This window comes from Garra rufa, chromosome 13, assembly GCF_049309525.1.
Source record: "Garra rufa chromosome 13, GarRuf1.0, whole genome shotgun sequence".
NCBI lineage: Eukaryota > Metazoa > Chordata > Actinopteri > Cypriniformes > Cyprinidae > Garra > Garra rufa.
The window spans coordinates 26506038-26533183 of NC_133373.1; the positions used below are offsets into that span (position 1 = coordinate 26506038).

A 27146-nucleotide genomic window follows, 5' to 3' on the forward strand; every position below is an offset into this window, starting at 1 on the left:
CGTGCAAGTAACCTCCAGAATTTTACTGAACTGGTGCATTTTGATATAAAGTTTAATAACCTCTTTGAGAGACTCAATACGAGGGTTAATTAAGTGATTGATGGTTGTTCAGGTCTAAGCAATTGCACATATTGCTAACTTGGGACTTCATATTTTCATTCCTTTAAACTCATTCTTTCCTCACTTTCTCTTTCTGCAACCTGTGTGAATGCGTGTGTTTATGTTAGTTTAGTTTGTATGTGTTAGGTTTATCCATTAAAATCATATTTTTATTAGAAAAGATAAGTATCTTGTGTTTTGTGCTTACAAGTTATTGCCTTAAACTGCTGATTTTGCTACTGTGCTAATATATAGTGTTTTCACTATATTCTGGATAGTAATATCCATTGCAGAGTTTCTGTTACATGGCTTGTGAATGAATCGCGGGTCGACTCTTTAACAGCCGTAAAACAGCGATTCTGTTCAAATTCCCTATTGAATCATATTCGATTCCCTTTGAGCTAAATTATAAATTATTATGTAATTAATCCCTTTTACTTCTTACAGATTCATAAAAAAACCCCTTGTACTCACATTTTCTGTAGGTGAAGCTGGATCACAAACGCATTTAGTTAGATAGTGGGGCACATTCCCTTCAAAAACAAACGTAATCCTCTGCGTCTTCAGCGGCTCAGATATCGGGAGTAAATAAACAATGGCGGACAGTTCACAGTTCATTCAGGGTGGGTCTAAGGTAAGACGGCCGTGTCACATTCGTGGGAGCGGCCTGTGCAGATCTATGTTATTCTGCCAGAAATCTGAGAACAGCCTGATCTGAGAAAGTGATTATTATTATTGGGGATTTAAAGAGGTCATCGGATGCCAAACTCACTTTTACATGTTGTTTGAACATTAATGTGTGTTAGTAGTTTGTGTATACCACACTACAATGATAAAAATCCACCCAGTGGTATTTTTGTAATCTTTAAAAGTAATATCCCCTTTTTAAAATCAGGTCATTCTCAGCTTCTTCAGGCCGCTCCCACGATAGTTGATTGACATGAGCGCCTTACCTTAGACCCGCCCTCACCGAGCTGAAACTGTCCGACTCCGACTTTTTAAAAGGAAAGTGCCGATCCCGATCTACATATGCATCTATGTTTGTGTGAATCATTCATGATGCAGCTTCACCCACAGCAGAAGTGAGTATAAGGGTTTTTAAGCATCTTAGCAAATGGCCTTTCTTAATAATGTGTTAGTTAGCAAGTTTCGCAGCTAAACGTGGCTAAATGCGGCTAAAGTAAACATTATGGATCCTCATCCCACGGCAGAGAGTGGCGGGGCGAGCAGAGCTCATTAGCATTTAAAGAGTGAACACATCTGCATTAGCAGAACCATTAATGTTTATATAAATATATATATGGATGTATTCTGTTTTTCTTTTCTTTTTTATTATGGATGTATATTATATGTATTTTTGTTTTTGATTATTCTGCTGTATACAATGCTTTGGCAATATGTATCCAAGTATGTCATGCCAATAAAGCAATATGAATTTAATTGAATTGAATTTAAAGGAACATGCAACAAAATAGTTCGCTCTAAAAGGGCTGATTTTAACAAGGTAAAAAGAGTGTTTTTTACACTACCATTGAGAAATTTTAACCAAAGTATGTTATAGACTTCTCATTAAGACCCTAAAGAATCATATCAACTTGTGGAAAATGGGCATCCGATGACCCCTTCAACAAAAAGCACTGGGTGGATTTTTATTATTATATGGTGGTTGTGTACACACACTGACAACCCACATTTATGTTGAAACAACATGTGAACAACAAGTGAATTTTGCATCCGATGACCCTTTTAACTATTTTAATGCTTAATTAATTGACAGACCTTTGCAGAAGATTAAGAAACTTTTTGGTTTTCTAAGAGTCATGGACTAGATGCACTACTCCCTGACCTGACTTTGAACTACCCTTTTGGGCATAATTGGAAAAGACAGAGAAGGAACAACAAGTCTGGGTCATCAAAAATTTACTGCAGTTTACTGCAACCCAAAGGCGGTGTGTGTGCACACACAAGAAGGTAAGTGTGTGTTTGATTTCACCTTATCCGAAGAGGCTCCAGTCTCCATAAAGACCTGGCCTTGGATCCTCCTTTGCCGGTCTCATAGTTCACCACTCTATAGAAAACAGAAATCATTTTCTATCAGATCAATCAATCAAATCGATAGATAGATAGATAGATAGATAGATAGATGGATGGATGGATGGATGGATGGATGGATGGATGGATGGATGGATGGATGGATGGATGGATGGATGGATGGATGGATGGATGGATGGATGGATGGATGGATGGATGGATGGATGGATGGATGGATGGATGGATGGATGGATGGATGGATGGATGGATGGATAGATAGATAGATAGATAGATAGATAGATAGACAGACAGACAGACAGACAGACAGACAGACAGACAGACAGACAGACAGACAGACAGACAGACAGACAGACAGACAGACAGATAGATAGATAGATAGATAGATAGATAGATAGATAGATAGATAGATAGATAGATCACCTCTGTTGCTCTTGGCTTTGCTCTGATCCTGGTATGGTGAGGCTCTCATCGTGCCCATGGAACAAGCGAAACACTTGCCCACCCAGAAGAAATCCTACAGAGACAAGGGAACAGTGAGACAATTCCTAATATCAATTGTGCTTTTAAAACTAGTGCAGCAAGACAAAAGTAATCGATTTTTGAACTCACCCACTTCCACGTTGCTTCTGGAGCAGGTAGGCTGAACGTTCCACAGTGTTTGCATGAATGAAGCGTCCACTTGAATGCTTCCATTGGAGATGGAGAGGTGCTACAAATAAGCGGAAGACACAAGTGTTTTACTAAACTAACTGTGCATTTGTGTTTTTGTTTGAATAAGCTTGTAGAAAAAGAGAAATGCAGTGAGAGCGAGGCAGACAGAGAGAAAGAGATATAGCAAAAGAGATCCTGGCATGTGGCCTTGATGCTGCCAGCCCGTCTGTGGTGTCAGCAACAGAGTTACAAATCTGTTTTTAAAAGATTACTGTCTAGAAAGTACAAACAGCCACTGTCTTTTCCAGGACTACAAACACTAGCTCACTGCATGAGCAACTCTGCAAGAGACTTCAGGTTATCCATAGCTGGAAGAGAAACAATGCAAATGACCTTAACAAAATGGGATTATGTTAACAGTATCTAAATTATACAAAGAATTTCAATGGTATGAACTATTTCAGAGGAATTTTAAAAGGACTTGTGTCATACAGTTGAGGTCAAAAGTTTACATACACCTTGTAGAATCTGCGAAATGTTAATTATTTTACCAAAATAGGAGGGATCATACAAAATGCATGTTATCTTTTATTTAGTGCAAACCTGAATAATATATTTCACATAAAATACGTTTACATGTAGTCCACGTAAGAAATTAATAAAGTTTACATATGCTTGATTCTTAATACTGTGTTGTAACCTGCAATATTTTTTGGTTTAGTGATAGTTGTTCAAGTCTTTTATTTGTCCTGAACTGTTAAAAAGCCCATTGTTCTTCAGAAAAAAATATTCAGGTCCCACAAATTCTTTGGTTTTCCAGCATTTTTGTGTATTTGAACCCTTTCCAACAATGACTGTATGTTTTTGAGATCCATCTTTTCACACTGAGGACAACTGAGGGACTCATATGCAACTATTACAGAAGGTTCAAATGCTCACTGATGCTCCAGAAGCAAACACAATGCATTACAAGCCGGGGGTGAAAACTTTTGGAATTTGAAGATCAGGGTAAATTTACCTTGTTTTATCTTCTAGGAAACGTGTAAGTATCTTCTGTACTAAATATATGTAAATATACTAAAAAATATATGATATTTAGGCAAAATAAGAAAAATGTACACATCTTCAATCTGTTCAAAAGTTTACACCCCTGGTTCTTAATGCTTTACCATCACATGAATAAATTACATTTTAAAAATAAAATAGAAAACAGCTATTTAAAATTGGTGTATGATCACCAACAATTATTTGTGGCTTTAGACTGCCCAATTACCCATAATTTGCACCCTATCAGTCAGATATAATCTTATACTCCTGACACGTGGGCCTTAAGTATGGGGTAAAATCCTTTTTTTGTCTCTCTGTGCGCCAATTCTCTTTCTGTACATCTAGAATGCTCTGTTGGAAGGCTGAGCACGTCACCATGACAACTTACTTGATTAAACCTGATGGTTCCCTCTGTATAAAAGAGGTATATTAACTGTCAGCACATCTGGCATAGCCATCTTGCCAGACACAAATGAAATTATAATGAGAATTATGGAAGAACTTTTTCTTTTTTTCTAGACTATAAGTCTATGCACCATATACTTAAACTGCTTAATGTTAAAATTTATCTGGATAATCTTAAACACTGACTGTGTGGGCCTGAGTTCTGAGGAATAGATCACCCAACATTTTCCATACAATGGCAGTTTGTATGGACCACAACTGTTAAGCTCCAAAAGGGACGAAAATCCCATTAAACATTGATTTTTTTTTTTATTCTGCACGAGAAGTTGTATGAATTTAGAAGATAGTATATTGTGTTTTAGTGGATCTTGAAAAACATGCTTACTATGACTTGATGTTGTATGAAAATAGCTGCTTTGCTCTTTTAACCTCAAACACTCCAGGTACTCACCAGGTACCTCTCAGAGGACACGCTGACCAAGATGAGGTCATCTCCAATGCGCACCTTCTCACCCTCTGACCTCTGCTTGGATGCCGGGTGAATTGTCCACCAACAAGCTTCCCCTTTGATAGTACAAATCATCAGTCAGTCAGATTAGCAGTGTCCAAAAGCTGTTCATCATTCAATCAACCTTTGACCTTGATGAACCGAGATCACCTTTAAGACCTTTAGGGTGTTTACAAACTTAGATGTTGATACTGATATTCATGTTTCTCTATTCTGGGTGACACAATACATAAAAATAGCAAAATATCTATGTTTAATTTTGGATCTCTTTTCAAAGCTTGGGAAGTAGTCCTAGCACTGCATCTGTCACATATGGTTCAAATATCAATCACAGCCAAAAATAGGCCTGAAAGAAATAATTCATTCAAAAAAGAAAACTGTCAATTTGATGTAGTCCTATAAAGCCCACCTATACAGAGCATTGGATAGATTTAGTGATGTTATTTAGTTTTGTTCTTGTTGTAAGTGTTAATTGAATAAAGCAAAATAAAATCTGACATTCTAAACTTAACAAAAAACTTAACAGAATTTTTCCCTTGGAAACGAAATAGATATTAAGTAAAGATCATGTTCCATGAAGATATTTTGTAAATTTTCTACCTAAATATATCAAAACTTACATTTTTGTTTAGTAATATGCATTGCAAAGTATGGAACCCCGTTTCTGCCACTGAATAAAAAAGGTAATTGCGACTTTTTATCTCACAATTCTGACTTTTTTTTCTCGCAATTGCAAGTTTACATCATGCAGTTCTGACTTTTTTTTCTCAAAATTGCGCCATATAAACTCGCAATTCTGACTTTTTTTCTCGCAATTGCGAGTTTGCATCTCACAATTCTGACTTTTTTTCTCGCAATTGCGAGTTTGCATCTCACAATTCTGACTTTTTTCTGAGAATTGCGTCATATAAACTCACAATTCTGACTTTTTTCTTAGAACTGTGAGATATAAACATACAACTGTGAGATATAAAGTCAGAATTGATAGATATAAAGTCAGAATTGCGGGATATAAACTCAATTGCGAGAAAAAAGTCCGAATTGTGAGATAAAAAGTCGCAATACCTTTTATATTTTGTATTAATTCAGACTTTTTTTTCCTCACAATTGCGAGTTTACATCTCACAATTCGGACTTTTTTCTCAGAATTGCGTCATATAAACTCGCAGTTCTGACTTTTTTCTCTGAACTCACAATTGCGAGTTATAAAGTCAGAATTGCGGGATATAAATTCACAATTCTGAGAAATAAAGTCAGAAGAGATATTAACTTTGAATTCTGACGTTTTTCTCGCAATTGCGACTTTGTATCTCGCAATTTTGACTTTTTTTCTCAGAATTGTGAGATATAAACTCGCAATTGCGAGTTACAAAGTTATATTCACAGAATTGCGAGTTTATATCTCACAATTCTGACTCAACCTGCAAGTTTATATTGTATCACACAATTCTGACTTAATTTCTCAGAATTGTGAGTTTATTTCTCGGAATTCTGACTTTAAAACTTGCAATCGCAAGTTTCTATCATGCAATTCTGACTTTATTTCTCAGAATTGTAAGTTTATATCTCGCAATTCTGACTTTATAACTCTCAATTTTGAGTTTATATTTCACAATTCTGAATAAGCCTGAATAATCAGATAAGTCTTTTTGTGAGATAACCTTTTTTTTCACATTTTTTATTCGTGAAAACAAGCTTTCATAGCTAAGAAGACAACTTTAAATGGGATTTTCTCAATATTTTGATTATATCAATAAATCAATACACTCTCAGATTCTAGATTTTCAAAAAGCTGTATCTCAGCCAAATATTGTCCTATCCAAACAAACCATAGATCAATGGAAAGCTTATTTATTCAGCTTATATGAATTACCTATATGACATAAATACTAAAAAAGCATATAATTAATACTAAAATAAAACTTGTTACCAGTTGAATCCTCTTGAAGGCCAACATCAAAAGACAGTTTGTCTGTCAGAGACCTGGAGGTCTTCAGGCATGTCAGATACTATAGGAAAACAAGGAAACAAGTGTAAATTCCACTAATAAATCATGACAAATAAGGTTCCCATACACTGCAGCACTGCCTCATGAGTAAAACCCCCCAGAAGGCCATGTTCATTTAGTTTCAACCCTCATAGTTAATGTTTCTCAATAATATAAACACATAATTATCTGATTTAAACATAATCCGTCCTGTCATTTGTGATGTTAAAGCATTTTCACTCCTCCCCATCTACCCCCAATATACTGTAGGGAGTCACTGATCATGAAGTTGACGTATGTGAGCCGTAAGCTGTGACAGGCTGCCTAATCCTTCTCCCCACTGGCTTCAATTTGTGTGGCGCATTCTCACCATTCCACTAAAGGAATGCCTAAGGAGGATGGCGTGACCGTAGAGCAGTGTCCGATGTCCACCTCCCTGTGCAGCCTACAGAAGAGAAAGTAAAAGGTTGTTAGCCACTCAAGGCAAGGGTTCAGAGAAGTGGACAGAACGGTCACTGCTAAAATAAAGTCAATGAAACAGAAACAGAAACAGAACATGCTGGACGGATGTTAAAGGAAACAAAATTTCGTTGTTGTACCGTAGATGAGGAAATGTGAGGAGTGTGTGGAAAAAAAAGGCCCACAAGAAAAGAAAGAAAGGACCAGAGGAAATATACTTACCCGTCTTATAAGCCTCTGAGTGCATAGGGGGAAAAAAACGTTTCTCTTAATTAAAACTGATATTCATAATGTCGAACCTCAGGTGACGTTCATGATCAACAATAATAATTACTGCCACATTTGACCACCATATTTTTCTTCTGACTGTTTGAATTTTGCACACCATTTGAATTCCAAGTCGGTAGTCCAAAAACGAATGACTTTGACAAAGAGGAAAGTTGAAACGTGTGTTCCCTACTCCCAGCTGTTGCTGTAAGAGTATGCCTGCTGTCTTGCTGAAACATCAGATGATAAACAACAGTCCTTGGCTGAGTCACTGTGATATTGCACAGTTTAGCTGCACATTTAACCAAAAACTGCCACTTCTAGAGAGTTTCCGGTTGACAGCCTAGTGAAAAAGGCAAGATGTCTAGACTGTTGTTAAAAAAGATTAAAAAAAAACATTGTAATGTTTAAAAAAAGATGGGTTTATAGTTTATACTAAGATGTTTTGTAGTTAACTGAACATATGTAGGGTCCTATGATTTCCGCAAATTGCACAATCCAGTCAAAAAATGGAATTTACTATATAATGTAATGCGAAATGTCACAGAATTTGCCAAATTTGAGATGAAGAAATCAAAAGTAGGTCAGTACACTGAAATAAAATGCAATATGGATTAGTGTCTGTGAATATTAAGCCACAAAAATACCATTTAAATATGAATCCTGCATGTTCTGCATGTCTCTGTGTGAATGAATGGCGCAGACGTTCAGTTTAGTTTCCGACATACTGAAGCAATTTATAAGTACATGAACACATAAACATAACCTGAAAAACTGAGAGTCACTTCATGAGCACTTTAACATTTCTTTTGAGAAAAAACTATCACCATATCAGATACAAATAGAAACTTAGGGGTCTTCACAGTAACTCGTCAAAATAAAAGTTTGGTTTAACTTGAAGAAATTGTAACAGAAATATATTACTTAATGTAATGTTAGTACTACAACTACTAATAAAATTATTATTAAAACATTATATTTTAAGAAACATTTACCAGAAAAATATATTTACTAGCACTTGTTTACTAAAAAAAAAATAAAATCACAACACATTATTTCTGAATAAATAAATAAATAAAATAACAATTAATAACAAATTAATTCTTTAAAAATCAATTAATTAGACATGATTTTGATTATTACAATTTAATGAAACGATTCAAATGGAATCTAAAAAAGTAATGAAAAACAGAATTTGATAAAAATAAAAATAAATTTGAGGAAAAAAAATAAATGTATTTCATAGGGTCTTAAAATATATCATTTTTCATTCAGCTTTTAATAAATTGCTGTTAAATTGTGTAAGTTTTATGATTTCAATTAATTAGAAAATGTTTTTGAAAAATGAAAATGGAAAAACGGAATCCAGAAAATTAATACTACCATTCAAAAGTTGGAGTCGGTATAATTTTTTTTTTAAATGTTTTTTGAAATAAGCCTTTTATGTGCACCAAGGCTGCATTTATTTGATCACAAATACAGCAAGGATACAGCAAAAACAGCTAAATTATGAAGTATTATTAAAATTTATTTCAAAATGAATTAATTTAAATATATTTTCAAACTGCGATTTATTTCTGTGATGCCAAGCTGAATTTTCAGCAGTCATTACTCATTACTCTAGTCCTGTGTCACATGATCCTTCAGAAATCATTCTTTTATGCTGATTTGGTGCTCAGATTTCTTATTATTATCAATGTTGTAAACAGTCTTGGCTAATAAATTTGTAAAAACCATGCTTTACCATATATATATTTTTTCAGAATTCTTTAAACAATTTTAAAATGAAAACGTTCCAAGTCTACACTGGTGTTTTCACCGCGTTTCAGAAACAATCTCTGTCCACAAAATAAAAATGCATTAGTGTAAACATAGTCTAAAAGTTCATTTTGATCTGACTTAACTTTTGAACGGTAGTGTATTATATAGTGCAATACTAAAGTAGCATGGCATACTACTCCTGAGCTGAAAAAGAAGCCAAACATCCAAAGAAGAAATCAGAAAAATGAAGAAGAAAAAAAAAAGACATGAAACACATTAAGAAACATTCATTCTGGAATCGGCATTCCAGATCATTTCCTCGTCATTGGTACTCCTGAAATTTGACAGTGTTAGAGTCCAAATGCACTTCTCAAACTAAAAATAACCAACACAAAAAGGCATTAAACATTTAAATATTTAAATAAATGACACGTATCCGTAGATGAACTACTGTAGGGTATGTAACTTTGCTGCATAATGCTTCTCCAACAGAACTCATTCTCTCCTAGGCATTACTATTAGCACAACAGATACACAGCACGAGCCAGTAAAATATATGCTGTGACAATCTCATTTCAAAATGCTGCAGTAAAAAAATAAACATGAAATAAAACATTGAGCATGCCATTTTGTGCTGAAGGGAGGGCAAATAAAGCATTCAGATGGCCCTGTGCAGAACATGCTTAGCCAGTAGATTTTATTTTGGGATTTGCATAATTCAGGGCCACTTGGTTCTAGCTTTGACAAGTTAATTCATCTTCTTTGGGCCACAGGAACATTTCCACACTCTCAATCATGACATAAAAATGGAGGGATGGAGACAAGTCTGAGATAAAGGAGAGAGACCTTGGCTGTCTGACAGGGTTAGCATTGTGAACTGTATTAGTTGGGTTATGCCATGAGTTAAAGCACACTTGAAAATCAAGTTCAGTTAAAGACACAGGAAGTGGTTTGGATGCTCAATACGGAGCAGTAGGTGTAATTATGTAAGTTAAAATTTTTTTTTTTAACAGAATTCTGATTTGTATTCATGCAAACTCGTTGGTCAATAAATTGTGGACATACCCATTGCTCATGATCAGGATTCTTGCAACGATGAACAAAGATACAGATATGATTAAAAAGGCAGTTGGAAAACCCTCACCCCTTAGAACATTCAGTTCATTATGTCTCAAACCAAATTAATTAATAAAACCCACTCTTGCTACTGTTTTTAGAAAAAAGTCAAATATTCATATTGGTTGAATACTGGACATAATAAACTGAAAGTTGCCAAATGATGAGGCAACCCATGAGCAAAAACATCTGAAATAACTTCAATAAAATGTATATCTGAAGTGCATTTTATTAAAAAAAAATTATGATTACAAAATTTAAAAAAAAAATCACTTTCTACAGGCAACTGAAAGCATAATAGACATATCGAGCAGTGCAAAGCAAAAGGTGAGGTAACATACTATCATAGACATTAAAAAGATTACAGCATTTATAAAAAGTGAAAAAAAAAAAAAAAGTGAGGTGAGGTGAGGCCAAGTATGGTGACCCATACTAGGAATTTGTGCTCTGCATTTAACCCATCCAAGTGCACACACACAGTAGTGAACACACACACCGTGAACACACACCCGGAGCAGTGGGCAGCCATTGCTGCGGCGCCCGGGGAGCAGTTGGGGGATCGGTGCCTTGCTCAAGGGACTCACCTCAGCCGTGGTATTGAGGGTGGAGAGAGTGCTGTACATTCACTCCCCCCACCTACAATCCCTGCCGGACCTGAGAATCGAACCTGCAACCTTTGGATTACAAGTCCAACTCTCTAACCATTAGGCCACGGCTGCCCCCCATTTATGACCCCCATTTTATCCATTTATGACAATACATACCTCACCTGCATTTGTTAGTAAGTAGATATTTAAATTATTAAAAATTATCTTGAAAATCTAAAGCAATTATGGCATCTGAGGACTAAAGACCAGTCATAAAACTCTCCAAATCAAACCTTTATTTACTAGACAATATCAGTGTCACCATTCTTGATTACTTACCCTAGGTCTTATTGAATGGAGAAGAAATACAGTCAACGGAGTAGTTTTGGCAATATATACAGTACCTTGCAAAAGTATTCATACCCCTTCATTTTTTTTTTCACGTTTTGTTAGGTTGCTGCCTTATGCTAAACTGCTTTAAATTACTTTTTTCCACATAAGTCGACACTTCATACACCATATTGACAAAGCAAAAACAGAATTGTCACAACTTCGTAAATTTATTAAAAATAAAACACTGAATTAAGTACATTGCAAAAGTATTCATACCCTTAACTCAGTACTTAGCTAAAGTACCTTTACAGCCTCAAGTCTTTTTGGAGACTTTGCACATCAGCATTTGGCAATTATCTACCATTTTTCTGCTCACCTCTTCAGCTCTCAAGGTTGGATGGGGGCCAACACACATTTTCAGGTTTCTCCATAAATATTTGAACCTTTTGCCCAGTCTGAGGTTCTGGATGCTCTGGACGCTCTGGACTAGGTTTTCATATCTCTATATTTTGCTGTGTTGAGCTTTCCTTCTACTCTGACAAGGGCCTTTAGTCCCTGCTGCTGAAAAACAGCCCCACAGCATGAGGCTGCTTCCAGCACACTTTACTTTTGGAATGGTACTCTGCAGGTGATGAGCAGTGCCTGGTTTTCTTCAAACATGATGCTTGAAATTGAGGATCATCAGACAGAGAATTTTGTTTCTCACAGTCTGAAGGTCCTTTAAGTGTTTTTTTTTTTTTTTTTTTGCAAATTCCAAGTGTGTTTTCATGTGTCTTCACTGAGGAGAGGATTGAATCTTGCCAAGCCACCATAAAGTCCAGACTGGTGGAGTGTTGCAGTGATGTTTGTCCTTCTGTAGGTTTCTCGTATCTCCACATTTGATCATGGAGCTCAACTAGAGTGACCATCAGGATCTTGGTCATCACTCTAACCAAGCCATTAAATTGCTCAGTTTGGCCATTAGGCCAGCTCTAAACATCTTCCATTAAGGGTAATGGAGACTTCATTGTTCTCTGAACCTTCAATTCAGAACAATTTTTTCTGAACTCTTCCCCAGACTTGTGGTTTGATGCAATCCTGTTTCTGAGCTCTACAGGCAGTTTTTTTTTTTTTACCTGAAATGCTTTTTTACCTTTTATTAAAATGCATGTGCCTTTTCAAATCATACCCATTCAATTTAATTTGCCGCAGGTTAACTTCACTCGAAGTATAGTAACATCTTCAAGCGATATGAATGCTCCTGAGCTTAATTTCGCCCCAGATAAGGGTATGAATGCTTATGCAATGGAATCATTTGTGCGTATGGAGTGTAGATTGATGGGGAAAAAGGTAATTTAAAACATTTTAACATAAGGCTGCAACATAACAAAAAAATTAAGGGGTTTGAATACTTTTGCAAGGCACTGTATATGCACCATTATATTTCCCTATTGACAGTGAAATGCACTCAAAAACAAAAAGTTTTAGGTATACTTAGTAGAAGATATTTCCAGTATAGAAAACTGTAATGACTTTAAATTGTTTACTTACTCCTTCACCGCTCTGCCCGGCGAGCATCTCCTGTAGAGCCCGCACTGAGAGCGACTGCTCCAGTACAAAGTTACAGATGCATAGGTCAGGAGGAAAATACTGTGAAGAGAAAGTGAGACAGTTTGTGTGTAGTTGCTTATTTGTCTTTTGATTATAGATAAAGTCAGATAATTGGTAGAGTGGTTATGTTTACAAATTAAAGCCCTTCATTAGTCCCAAATAGATGTTTTGTTTTCGATATGTGCTCATTAGGATTAGCTTGAGAGGCCAGCGAGGATTAACATTAGCAAGTGGTGAGCTCCACCCTTGGTCTAGAGAAGTCTTCTCCCACCCTGCATCTGTTTATCAGGCTGCTATTTAAAGCCCCTTGGCTGTCTGGTTCAGCTATCCCGAGAAAGCGAACATTCTGTCACCTTCTGATAACTAGAGTCTGAACCACGTACAGTCTTACCAAGTGTGTACTTGAAAAAAACATGAATCTTTCATTTGCGTTGAGAAATAAGCCATGACTTAGTGCCCTTTTAGGTTTTAATATGATATGTGAGTGGGGAGAATGTGCTAAGTAGAGTGACAGATGCCTCTGGGGAAAGTCATCTGCAGCCATTAAATACAAAGAGAAATTACTATAGAAGTATTATGTCTCAGTCAGGTTAAAAATTCCTCTACGCAACTCTATTCAAAGGAATGTAACTTATACATTGTATGATAAATAATATAAAATTATATTTAGATATCATGTCCTCTGAGTGGCGTTAAAAGAGTGTTCGTTTTTTCTCCTGAAATACATATATGTACATATGGTACGTTTTATGTGACGTTGGTTTCGTACCTGTCACCGCAGTTCTGAGCTAAAATGTCCATTGAGTGGCGCTATAACTCTAATGCTCCATGACGTTTTCAAATACGGAGTGTCTATTTACACTAAGTGCAAATAGCCCGCCTTGTTGGCAGAGGCTATTTACACTAACTCCACCCACCAATGTGTGATTGGGATAGTCAACACTACAAAAGATGGCCATTAGTTGTGGGCTCCAGTGGCGCAGAGGATAAATTACGTGTTTCACTCTGTTCGACACAACCAATCTCTGTTCGAATCCCCTTTCTGGCGAAAATCTTTCTCCCTTTTCAAATCTCATATCACATCGGAAAGGCATTTATTTTCAATAAAAATTAAGGAAAAGTTGAAAATAAAAGAAAATAATAGTAGCCAGTACCATTTCATAAACTGAATTAAAACTATAATTTACACTCAGTACGTAATTAATGCATACTGTTTTAATGTACTAATACTGAGGTGCAGATGATTGCATCTATTTGCAATAAGTTTTATAAATATCAGAAAATTCAGCTATTTCAACATAGTGTAAATAGAATCTATAGCTATTTGCACTTAGTGTAAATAGAAGTCATGTTATTTGCACTTAGTGTAAATCTATCATTAAGAACATATGCTATTTGCACTTAGTGTAAATAGCATGTAATTGCTATTTTTACTTAGTGTAAATAGCCTCTATCGCTATCTACATTTAGTGCAAATAGCTGCTGCCTCTAAAATAACGTACCATCCGCACTACACCTAAACCTAAACCTAAAAAAAGCAAATGTGGCGTAAAAAAACATTTAAGCATGCTGTTTTAGCGTATCTTTCGATCTCTCATCTTTCAGCTCTTTCATCGTGAGTCTTATTTTTCACAGGATTCGTACCCAAGGATTCTCCATCCTAAATTCAATTCCGTGCTGGCTGAGCTACTAGCAAGCTTGTTACGTCTGGAAAGCGAAACATATGGAGCTGTAATCCTAACTATGTATGAAAATAATTATAAGTGCTCACTGTTTTACCACCTCTAGTGTTAATTTTTGTTGGAAACTGCAGTGCTGTGTACTTATTGGTATGTATTTCACATTTTCATCATGAGATCAGGTAGCATGAATTAGAAAAAAAGTTAGTGTTTTTAAGCATTTTACTTTCATAACATACATTTAACATACAGTATATAAAATAATAACTCAAGGTAGTAACAATTTAAACAATATAATATATGTGAACTTATGTTCAGTTATTATGGTTCAGTGAATTATTACTCACTAGAAAAAACTCCCACAGATCATGTTTTCAGGCTATTTTAAGTCTTATTTTGACTTAACAAAGTGGTTATATCTAAGTGTGTGAGTTGATTGTTTACTTTTTAAAATTAATCTTCCCACTAACGCCATTATATTGTTCATTCAGACTGATTTGTGAACGAGCACAAACACAAGAGGCGGGATTTATCGCATGAACCAATCACAGCTGAATACAATCAGTCATGTCTAATCACATACTCTCACGTGACTTTTCCATTCATTCTCTTTTAAAAATTCAATGGTCTCAGGGGAGGCAAAAGAGCAGACGCAGATATTGTATAAGATATAACTTTACTTGCTGGTGTCACTGTCAGACAATGTTTCTTTAGAAAAACTATTGATTTATACAGTATTTAATCTTATATTTTGTAATATTTGCAGTTTTGTTTTTGTACTACAAATGTTCCCTTCCGGGAACTCGAGCCGCATCTAGAAACGCTATGGGGAACGCCATTGGCGGGCCGCACTCTGAATCATGTCTACAACCAATGAAATGACGGGAGTGACGTCACAGGCGCGGTGACGTCATCTACCAGGAAGTATAAAGCACGTGCGTTTGAAGCCGGCGGCAGCTTTTGTCATTCAGCGAGAGCGCTCTGTGTCTGTCTGTCTGCCTTTCACTGCTTTTTTGTGCCAGTTTGCACAGCTTTTATTTGAGTGAAATGGCTTCAAAACAACCTAAAAAGAAAAGTTTGGTGGCTGTTACTCGACATAGACCGTGTGTTCCTCCCTGCCAACGCTTCATTGTTGGCAGGGATACACACGGTCTATGTGTGGTGTGTTTGGGAGCGGAGCACGCACAGTCAGCCCTCGAAAAGGCTGACTGTCCGCAGTGTGAACGCCTGCCGCTGCGGGTGCTCCGTTCCCGGAAAGCCCTCTTCGAGGAGGGGGCTTTCACCAGCGCGCCTCGCGGGTCTGGCCCCGCTTCCGCCGAGGCGGAGCGGTTGCGCCACTCGTGGGGCTCGCAGCTCGATCTGCTGGAGGGTTTGGAGACGGGTGATCCCCTATCTCCTCCCTCACTCAGCGGCGCGAGCGATCTCTTATTGGATGAGGAAGCCCGCACTGCGGCCTCTTCCCTCCAAGAAGAGATCCCAGAGCTTCACATATCTTCCTCCGAGGAGGTTGATATGGAAAGCCTGGAGGAAACACCACAGCCACCCCATTCGCCTCAGTACGAGGAGCTCGTGGAGGTGCTGACCAATGCGGTAGCCAAACTGAACATCTCATGGCCCGCAGAGCAACATCATGAGCCGCAGGGAAGCAAGTTAGATGATCGCTTCCTGCGGACAAAGTCAGCACCTCCCAAACGGAGCCTTCCCTTCTTCCCAGATCTGCATAAAGAGATCTCTAGATCATGGGGGAAGCCGTACTCCTTCCGCCTCTATAACCCCACTGAGAGTTATGCTAACGTGGGGGGTACGGAGGAGTACGGTTACAGGGCGATGCCACGGGTAGAACAGACGCTCGCGGGCTATCTGGCACCCGGTTCGGCATCGTCCTTGAAGGCTCCGTCCTTGCCCACCAAGCCACTTAAATCTACATCCATCATGGTGGGCAAGGCATATACGGCAGCAGGTCAGGCTGGTTCATGTTTGCACACCATGGCCATCCTTCAGGCTTACCAGGCTGACCTGCTGAAGGAGTTTAACGACGGCGAGGAGGTTAACATCTCAGAGATGCGGCGCACAGCAGACCTCGCCCTCCGCGCCACCAGGAAGACCGCCCGTGCAGTGGGCCGGTCTATGGCAGCCCTGGTGGCCGCGGAGAGGCATCTCTGGTTGTCCCTGTCCGCACTAAAAGATAAGGACAGGGCAACACTCCTGGACGCCCCCATAGAGCCAAGCTCCGGCCTCTTCGGTGCCTCGGTGGACACAGTTGTCGCCAGGCACCAGGAGGCCAGGAAGCAGGCAGCGGCGTTCAGGACGTACCTCCCTCGCCGCGTTCACTCCTCTGAGGCTGCTGGACGGGAGCAGCCTCAGCCGTCAACGAGCTCCTCACACAGAGAGGCACAGAAACAGAGCGTTGCCGCCCGCGCTCCTCCGGTTCGTCCTAGAGGACGGGGTCGGCAACGCTCTAGGCCGGGGGCCTCTAAGAAGAGGCCCGACCTGAGGGTCGTCCTCCAATCAAAGAGGTCCTCGGCCAAGCGGCCCTGACGGTCAGGCACCAGGGTCATTGAGGGCAGCCCCTCTCGAGGGGGTTTATTCGGCGCCACAGCATGTGGTCACCGAGCCCCCTCGGGGCCCTCAGGAGATTTGTCAGCTAACTCTGCCAGTGTTTCAGGGCGCGGCAATCTCCCGCGAACACCATTTTCTAGCTGTTCCGCCCGGAATCGTAGCGGCCCTAGGAAGTTCGCAACCCCTACGGGGGTCTTCAAAGAAGCTAGTTCAGGAGTCTCCTGCCAGTACGCTGTTACAGGTCCCCGAACTAGCCCCTCAAACAAATCCAGAAGCCAGCCTCGAGAGGCTGGTTCCCTTAGTAGATTTTCTGGCAGCGTGGAAACTACTGCCGAACGTCTCCACATGGGTCCTGCGCACTATAGAGAAAGGGTACTGCATTCAGTTTGGCGCCAAGCCGCCACCTTTCAGCGGGGTATTTCCAACTCTGGTGAGCCCCGAGCAGGGTCTGGTAATGGAACAAGAAGTAGTAACTCTTTTGAGGAAGGAGGCCATCGAGGTGGTCCCTCCTCAACACAGAGAATCCGGGTTCTACAGCCGGTACTTCATCGTTCCCAAGAAGGATGGAGGGCTTCGGCCCATATTAGATCTCAGGCAACTGAACCGCTCAGTAAAGAAACTGAAGTTCAGAATGCTCACTATCAAGCATGTAGTGTCACAAATCAGGTCCGAGGACTGGTTTGTCACGATAGATCTAAAAGACGCATACTTTCACGTCTCCATCCTTCCTCAACACAGGAAGTTCCTCAGGTTCGCTTTCAGGGGCAAAGCTTACCAGTACAGGGTACTTCCTTTCGGCCTAGCTCTCTCTCCCCGCACTTTCACGAAGTGTGTGGATGCTGCTCTGGCTCCTCTGCGACTCCAGGGCATCCGCATACTCAACTACATAGACAACTGGCTCATCCTAGCCAGCTCAGAGCAGTTAGCGGTTCAACATCGAGGTGTCGTTCTCGCTCATATGAAAGATCTAGGGTTGAGACTCAACGCCAAGAAAAGTGTACTTTCTCCACTACAGAGGACCACTTACTTAGGCGTGGTGTGGGATTCGACCACGATGCAGGCACGAATGTCACCTGCTCGGATCGAGTCGATCCTTACTGCAGTAAATGCGGTCAAGCTAGGCCAGTCACTCACTGTCAAACAGTTCCAAGTACTGTTAGGTCTTATGGCAGCCGCATCCAACGTGATACCTTTTGGACTGCTGCACATGAGACCACTACAGTGGTGGCTCAAAACCAGGGGGTTCTCCCCGAGGGGAAACCCGTTTCGCAAGATCAAGGTCACGCGGCGCTGCCTACGTGCCTTGGCTATGTGGAAGAAACCCTGGTTCCTCTCTCAGGGTCCAGTTCTGGGAGCCCCTTGTCGCCGTGTCACGCTAGCGACGGACGCATCCCTCACTGGATGGGGAGCGGTCATGAGTGGCCGCTCAGCCCAAGGCCTGTGGAGCCCTCACCATCTCTCATGGCACATAAATTGCCTCGAGATGCTAGCTGTGTTCCAGGCCCTGAAGTATTTCCTTCCAGACCTAAGAAACCGCCACGTACTGGTCCGTACAGACAGCACTGCGGTAGTTTATTATATAAACCATCAAGGAGGGATCCGCTCACGCCCCTTGTTCAAGCTGGCATACCGGATCCTCCTGTGGTCTCAAGGAAAGCTTCTCTCCCTGAGAGCAGTCCACATTCCTGGACATCTGAATGTGGGAGCAGACGTCCTGTCGAGGCAGGGGCCGAGGCCCGGGGAATGGATGCTTCACCCAGTGGTAGTGAAGCAGATATGGAGAAAGTTTGGCCAGGCTCAGGTGGACCTCTTCGCGACTCGAGAGACATCGCAATGTCCCCTCTGGTACTCTCTAGTTCCTCCAGCTCGTCTTGGACTGGACGCTATGGTACAGACGTGGCCGAGGCTTCGTCTGTACGCCTTTCCCCCGTTCGCTCTGCTCCCGGGAGTTCTGGAAAGAGTACGCCGGTTCCAAGTGCGGCTGTTGCTAGTAGCCCCGTACTGGCCGGCCCGAGTATGGTTCTCGGAAATAGTCTCCCTCCTCGACGGCTCTCCATGGGAGATTCCCGTCAGGAGGGACCTCCTGTCTCAGGCTGGGGGCGCAGTTTGCCACCCCCACCCAGAGAGGTGGAAGTTATGGGTGTGGCCCCTGAGGGGGCGCAACTCATAGAAGCTGGTCTCTCAACCGAGGTTGTTGAGACCCTTCTCCAGTCCAGAGCTCCCTCTACGAGGAAACTTTATGACCTTAAGTGGAACCTGTTTGTTAGATGGTGTTACGAACACCGCTTTGACCCAGTTAACTGCCCGATCGGTACAGTTCTGGAGTTCCTACAAACTCGCCTCTCCGCAGGGCTAGCTCACTCCACTCTGAAGGTGTACGTGGCGGCTATATCTGCCTTCCACGCCCCTCACGGTGGCCTTTCAGTGGGCAAAGACCCCCTGGTCATTCGTTTCCTCCGCAGTGCACTCAGGTTGAGGCCTCGAGTGAAACCGAGGGTTCCCACGTGGGACCTAGCTGTCGTGCTAGAAGCTCTATGCAAGCCTCCATTTGAGCCCATAGAGGAGATCACAGATCGCATGCTTACCATTAAGACAGCGCTCTTGTTAGCTCTCACCTCTCTAAAGAGAGTAGGGGACCTTCAGGCCCTTTCAGTGGCCCCTTCTCACTTAGACTTTGCCCCTGGGATGGCCAAAGCTTTTCTTTACCCCAGAGTCGGGTACGTACCGAAGGTCCCGTCCCTAGCACCACGCTACAAGCGTTCTATCCTCCTCCTTTCCTGGAGCCAGATCACAGGAAGTTCAATTGCATGTGCCCTGTCAGAGCATTAGATGCATACGTCCACAGAGCTGCCCTGTGGCGCAAATCAGAACAGCTGTTTGTCTGTTACGGCCCTCCAAAGAAGGGCCTCCCGGCTGCTAAGCCTACTATTAGTAGATGGATCATTGATGCCATATCTACTGCCTACGAGTCCTCTGGTCTCCCATCACCGATCGGAATCAAGGCTCACTCCACTCGAGGCCTCTCAGCCTCGAAAGCTCTGACGGCAGGTGTCCCCATCCAGGACATCTGCAATGCTGCGGGTTGGTCCTCGCCCCTGACCTTCGTCAGGTTCTATGAAATCGACCTCAGAGCCGCTCCAGGCTCCTTCGTCTTAGACTCAACTTAGAGAAAAGCCACTAAGATCAGCCATCTCCCTAGCCAGGAGGAGACTTCTCTAGGCGCATTCTTTTGTTAAAAGAAGAGAAGTCGCTACTCGCCACATTCCTCCTCGTGTGCCTGAGGGCCGAGGAGCGTTTCCGGATCTTCGAAACCTTTGTCCGTGGAAGACTAGACAAAGGATATCTCTCTCGTGTCCTGTGATGGTTACCAGGCCGAGCTCACTCAGTCCCTCTTGTGCTGGCGAATTCCAGACAAAGGACTACTACTCCCCGTGGGCCCGAGGGCCAGGGATCACATCACCTCTTGTCCGTAGAAAGCTAGACAAAGGTTCTTCCTCTTAAATCCTGGTAGGCTCACCAGGCCAAGTTCATTCAGTCCCTCTTGCTCTGGCGTAACCCCAGGCAAAGGACTAAGACTCCTCGAGTGCCTGAGGGCCGAGGAGTACCTCTCTCTACGGCTTACGACCTGGCAAGGCTAGGCAAAGTATGGCTCGGTCCCTCTTGTTCTGGCCCTCCCCAGACAACGGACTAAGACTCCTCGCGTGCCCAAGGGCCGAGGAGTGCCCCTTGCATTGATTACGTAAGCCCAGTGGAAGGTCTGCTTTATCCTCGTGTGCCCGAGGGCCGAGGATCATACAACCCTCTTGTCCGCGGAATGCTAGACAATGGTCCATTTCCCTCGCGTGCTGGCAAGACTTCCAGACCGAGCGTAATTCGGTCCCTCTGGTTCTGGCCTTTCCCAGACCAAGGACTAAGACTCCTCGTCTGCCTGAGGGCCGAGGAGTGCCTCTTGCACTGGATGGCTACTAGGCAGAGGTCCACACTGTCCTCCCCGTGTGCCCGAGGGCCGGGGACTGCAGTGCCCTCTTGTCCGCGCAAGGCTAGACAAAGGCTTATTCCCTCGCGTCCTGGCGGAGTACCAGGCCGAGCTCTTGAGTCCCTCTTGCCCTGGCAGAACCCCAGACAAAGGACTACCTTCTCCTCGTGAGCCAGAGGGCCGAGGAGTACCTCTCGTTCTGGCTGGCGACCAGACAGAGGTGGACCACCTGGCTGAGGTCCATCTCTCCCTCTGCACCTATCAATGCAAACAGGCAAAGGTCGAGAACTTCATCCTCGTGAGCCCAAGGGCCGAGGATCATATCACCCTCTTGTCCGTAGAACACTAGACAATGGTTTATCTTCCTCGTGTTCTGGAAGTCCACCAGACCGAGTGTACTTCGGTCCCTCTGGTTCTGGCCTTTCCCAGACCAAGGACTAAGACTCCTCGTCTGCCCGAGGGCCGAGGAGTGCCTCCTGCAACGGCTGGCTACCAAGCGGAGACCCATACTGTCCTCCCCGTGTGCCCGAGGGCCGGGGACTGCAGTGCCCTCTTGTCCGCTCTAGGCTAGACAAAGGCTTATTCCCTCGCGTCCTGGCGGAGTACCAGGCCGAGCTCGTAAGTCCCTCTTGCTCTGGCGGAACCCCAGACAAAGGACTACCTTCTCCTCGTGAGCCTGAGGGCCGAGGAGTACTCTTGAGGTCGAGTACACCGTCCTCGTGGGTCTGAGGACCGAGGACCACTTTCCTTCTGTCCACGTAGACAGTGGTTGTTGCAGTCCCTCTTGTTCTGGCTACTTCCAGACAAAGGACTAAGACTCTGCGTGTGCCTGAGGGCCGCGGAGTACCTCTCGCTCTGGCTGGCGACCAGACAGAGGAAGACTACCTTTCCTCGTGTGCCCGAGGGCCGAGGACTACAGGGCCTTCTTGTCCACGGAATGCTAGACAAGGGCTCCTTTTCTTTCCACCCTGGTTTAGCAGACACAGCGCAGGGTTTTGGAAATTATGGGGGCGTTGGTAGTCTCGTTCCCCATAGCGTTTCTAGACGCGGCTCGAGTTCCCGGAAGGGAACGTCTCGGGTTACGTATGTAACCTTAGTTCCCTGAGGGAACGAGACGCCGCGTCTCGGACCATAATTCCCGCCCCTGCGGCGCTCGCTTCATTACTAAGAGCTGCCGCCGGCTTCAAACGCACGTGCTTTATACTTCCTGGTAGATCACGTCACCGCGCCTGTGACGTCACTCCCGTCATTTCATTGGTTGTAGACATGATTCAGAGTGCGGCCCGCCAATGGCGTTCCCCATAGCGTTTCTAGACGCGGCGTCTCGCTCCCTCAGGGAACTAAGGTTACATACGTAACCCGAGACGTTTTTTCTCATCCAATTTCCCCTCTATGAAAACTACACACATGAAACTTAAGAATAAAAACTTAATGACCGTGAATATATATGAACCCTAACCAATATATATGTTTCACATAAAATTCCTTTCCATTTATAGTTTTAAATATGCATCTGAGAGACCAAGGAGATGGTAAAGCATGATTGTAAAGGCTCACAGTTTTATCTTCTACGTCACGCAGGCAATTACAGCAGATGTCTCAGTGTCACTGCAGGGTTATCCATTATGCATTACAAGTGAATCCATAAGGATTCATTTATTGATATGCATGAAGAAGACCAATACTTTAGATGATAATAGACAGAGTATCATCATTATCCACCTTCATTTTTACAATACATGAACAAGGTCAGGCTCACTAGATACACCGTATATAACCATAGAGATGCCCACACATCTTCTACCGCCTTGCCTTCTGATGCATAGAAAATATGGTGCAGAGCAGTAGGATCAATTGCTGTTGCCATGGTTTTCAACTACATGAATCTCTTCCCATTAATTTGATGTATTGCTAGAGGACAATATATTAAAGGCAAATATTTCTGAACCAGTGCTTCACTCGTGTATGTATTTTTAACCATGGTACATTGTTTAAAGCTTTCCTTAATCATACTGAAAGAAAAACATCTTGTGTAATACTAATATTACGCACTTCTATATTGTAGCTGTCTAGGCACTAAATTAATGTTGTTTTCTAAACTGCTTTGCTTCAATCTCAGCAATGCGGTTTGTGTGGGAAGGTTTAGGGATATTGAAGCAGTGATTAGTTTCTCAGAACACATGGGGCTTTACCTTCGCCTCTGATGTGGGCTCTAGATAACACAGGCGGTTGCCGAGTCCCTCTGCTGATAGGCAGAATTTGCGGTTCTCCTTCTGAATGGCGGCGACACACTGCAGAACCACCTCATCTTCCTGTCAAGACAAAAACAATGAATCTAACTTAAGCTTAAAAGCAAAAACACTCAAAATACTTTCACTCAGTGTAGTCTTAAAAGCGTAACACAACTTGAAACCAGCATTACCAAACAGCACAGCAAAAACAAGGTCTGTTTTCAAACAGGTTTCTTAGCCACACCCCCTACCTGCCATAGAGACAGAGCGACACGCGTCATAATCTGAAGACCACACCCACTTTGTATTGCGGGAAGCTGCCTCCTTGTCATTTCTGACTTATAACAAAAAACAGAACAATGTCTAAAAGCTGCTATGTGACAAGGTGTACAGTAAACAAGGTAAAAACCCAGAACTACATTTTATAAGCTGTTGACCCAAAAAAACAAGCATTTAAGGACAAAAGTAGAGCGCAATGTGTCATATTACTAGAGAACTATGCCCACTGGAGGGAAACTTAATCGCGACAGGAAATAATCATTATTTTTAACCATATCTAAGGATTATGTCACCAACCTATGGTGAAGGAGATATATTGAGAAACTGAATTTTATTGGTCTATGTCAATGCTCCTTTTCATTACCTTCCTTTTGCTGGAGAAATTATCCAACTGAATGGCTTAACGTGAAATACCCTGACATTCACAACTATTTGTGTCCATAAACGCTTGTTTTTTTCGGTCGACAGCTTATAGTAACGTAGGTTTGTTTTTTGTTTTTTTAGCTTGTTTACAGTACACATTGTCACATAGCAGCTTTTAGGCATTGTTCTGTTTTTTGTTATAAGTCAGAAATGACAAGGAGGCAGCCTCCCGCAATACAAAGTCAATTGAGAGCATTGGATTGCCCCTAAGCGTTGCCTAAATGCACTCTGTCTCTACTGGCCATCTAAACAAATAGCCCCGCTCCCAAACTCACACCATTGGTTGAGCCACTGTTGCTGTGTCAGGCTGGTTGAGAAGTTTAAAGGCATAGTTTACCCAAAAATGAAAATTCTGTCATTAATTACTCACCCTCATTTCGTTGCAAACTCGCAAGACCTTTGTTCATCTTCGGAACACGAGTCAAGATAATTTTGATGACATCCGAGAGCTTCATAGACAGCAACGTAACTGAAATGTTCCCAGGCCCAGAAACATAGTAAGGACAAGTGGACAACACACATGCATACGTCGTGGAAAACATGACTTGGAGGAGAAGAATTGCTGAATAAAGTCATTATTTTTGTTTTCTTTGGGCACAAAAAGTATTCTCGTAGATATGTAAAATTACAGTTGAACCACTGATGTCACATTGGACTGTTTTACCGATGTCCTTTGTACCTTTCTGGGCCTTGGGACAATTCAGTTGTGTTGCTGTCTATGGAGGGTCAGAAAGCTCTCGGATTTCATTAAAGATATCCTAATTTATGTTCCAAAGATTTTAAAGGCTGTATCAGCGATTTCAAGCCTGAAACATAAAGTGTCACATTCAGCTTACCTTGCCTGCCCCATACTTTCGTACTGGTGCAGGGATGTGAGGGAGGCGGAGCGAAAGTCCACAACACCAACCCAGAGAAAGGTAAGCTGAATGTGACACTTTATGTTTCAGGCTTGAAATCGCTGATACAGCCTTTAACATGGGAAGTCTATGGGATTGGCTCTCTTTTGCAGCCAGTCTCTAGTGGCCAGTCGATGAATTACAGTTCAAGTCACTACTTCCATATATTCCGTTTCAATATAGAGAGCGGGAGGTTTCCGCTTGGTCGCATATTAATAAGGGAAATGAGAACATTTTTACCATTGAATGAAATTATACATTTCAGTTACACAATGTTTAATAGCAGCTTTACTGATAAAATAGCTATCAAAAGATACAGATAGAAAAAAGACAACGCTTATAAAGAAAAGCTAAACTTCTCAACTCAAGTCCCTAAAAACAAATGTAATTGAAAAACATTTCATGTCAATTTTAAGTCAATTTTATTGACGTAACAGCTAAATTATCTCAAAACTGTCACTGGAGGAATGGAAGAAGAGTGGAGACACTCATGTCATTAGAATCCACAATCAGTCTCTGTACATCCTCATTCTCTTTGAGGAGGAAAATATTGATTTCTCTCTCATTTGCGTTTGCTTTTCTTGTGTGCCAGCTCACGGATCAAATTAATCCTAGCTGATGGTTGCCATGGTTCTGATGAACACCATCAGAGCTTTAACAATTCCTTAACACAGTCATGGTGTGTAAGTTCATATCTTATATTTCATTCATCAGGCTCAGGATGCGTTAATGAGAGCATCCAGCATTCTGAAAACAAGCATAATAACCTGTGTGTATTTGGGCTTGAGTTGTGCTAATTAAAGTGGGCTGTCAAGCTCTGCTGTCTAAGCCATGCTAAAACTGAAGAATGACAACAGGAACTCTGTTACTCTGACAGTAAAGCACTTGAGCGCCTAGTAACATAATACAGATGCCAAACTAACACCCGATGTAAACAAATAAGCCTGTATGTAAATCTGATTTAATACATTAGCATACATTAAAGGAACAGTTCAACCAAAAATGAACATTTTGTTATCATTTACTCACCCTCATGTCATTCCAAACCTCTATGAGTTTCTTTCCTATGCTGAACATAGAAGATATTTTGAAGAATGCTGGTAATCAAACAGTGGAAAGTCCTCCATAGAATTTCCTACTATGGAAGTTAATAGGGACCAACAATTGTTTGGTTCTTCAAAACTCTTCTAAAATGTTTTCTTTTGTGTTCATTTAGGATCAGTAAGAAAAAGTCTATACCTTTTTGTTTGTTTGTTTGTTTACAACAAAAGATCAATTAAAAATTGAATGTATTCATATGTGGATAAAATATCACTAAACATCACTAAAATCTACAGTACTGTATATGGTACACTACCAGTCAAAAGTTTTTGAACAGTTAATTTTTTAATGTTTTTTAAAGGATTCTTTTTTGCTCATCAAGCCTGCATTTATTTGATCCAAAACACAGCAAAAGCAGTAATGTTATGAAATATTTTTATTATTTAAAATAAGTGCTTTCTATTTGAATATATTTTAAAATGTAATTTATTCCTGTGATCAAAGCAAAGATTTCAGCATCACACTCCAGTCTTCTAGAATTTCGTCATATAAACTTGCAATTGTGAATTTTCTCAGAATTTCTTCATATAAACTTGCAATTCTGACTTTTTTTCTCAGAATTGTCATATAAACTAACAATTGCGAGATATAAAGTCAGAATTGCAAGATATAAAGGCAGAATTGCGGGATATACTTTCTCAGTTGCAAGAAATAAAGTCAGAATTGCGAGATATAGCTCGCAAATCTGACTTTTTTCTCCCAATTGCAAGTTTATAGCATGCAATACTGACTTTATTTCTCAAAATTGCGAGTTTATATTTTGCAATTCTGAGGGGAAAAAATGTGAATCGTCAGTTTGTATCACAAAAAACAATAATTTTTATTTTTTATCCAGTGGTGGAAATGGATTCCGTAATCATGTGCCTGGAGTAATGATGCAAAAGAAATTCAGCTTTGAAATCACAGAAATACATACAATTTTAAAATATATTCCAATAGAAAACAGATATTTTAAATAGTAAAAATATTTCAAAATGTTATTGTTTTTTTGCTGTACTTTGGATCAAATAACTGCAGGCTTGGTGAGCAGAAGAGACTTTTTTAAAAACATTAAAAATCCTACTGTTCAAAAACTTTTGACTGGTAGTGTGTGTTGGTCCAGATTCTTGTCTACAATGTAAGCAGGCCTGAAAATGGCTA

At 41.2% G+C, this 27146-nt stretch overlaps 1 protein-coding gene across 1 annotated transcript in view; it reads right to left on the reverse strand.

The window, feature by feature from the left end:
• The window catches only part of ryr3 (ryanodine receptor 3), a 117172-nt gene extending 92787 nt beyond the window's left edge, over positions 1–24385 (reverse strand). Inside the window, exons 1-11 of the mRNA XM_073852754.1 lie at positions 24380–24385; positions 23269–23388; positions 12803–12901; positions 10302–10322; positions 7431–7445; positions 7120–7194; positions 6693–6771; positions 4706–4818; positions 2761–2860; positions 2572–2665; positions 2093–2167 (exon numbers count right to left, since the gene is read on the reverse strand). Coding sequence (XP_073708855.1) covers positions 2093–2167; positions 2572–2665; positions 2761–2860; positions 4706–4818; positions 6693–6771; positions 7120–7194; positions 7431–7445; positions 10302–10322; positions 12803–12901; positions 23269–23388; positions 24380–24385 — 797 coding nt within the window. The remainder of the gene's footprint in view (positions 1–2092; positions 2168–2571; positions 2666–2760; positions 2861–4705; positions 4819–6692; positions 6772–7119; positions 7195–7430; positions 7446–10301; positions 10323–12802; positions 12902–23268; positions 23389–24379) is intronic.
• Between the last annotated feature and the right edge of the window lie 2761 nt (positions 24386–27146).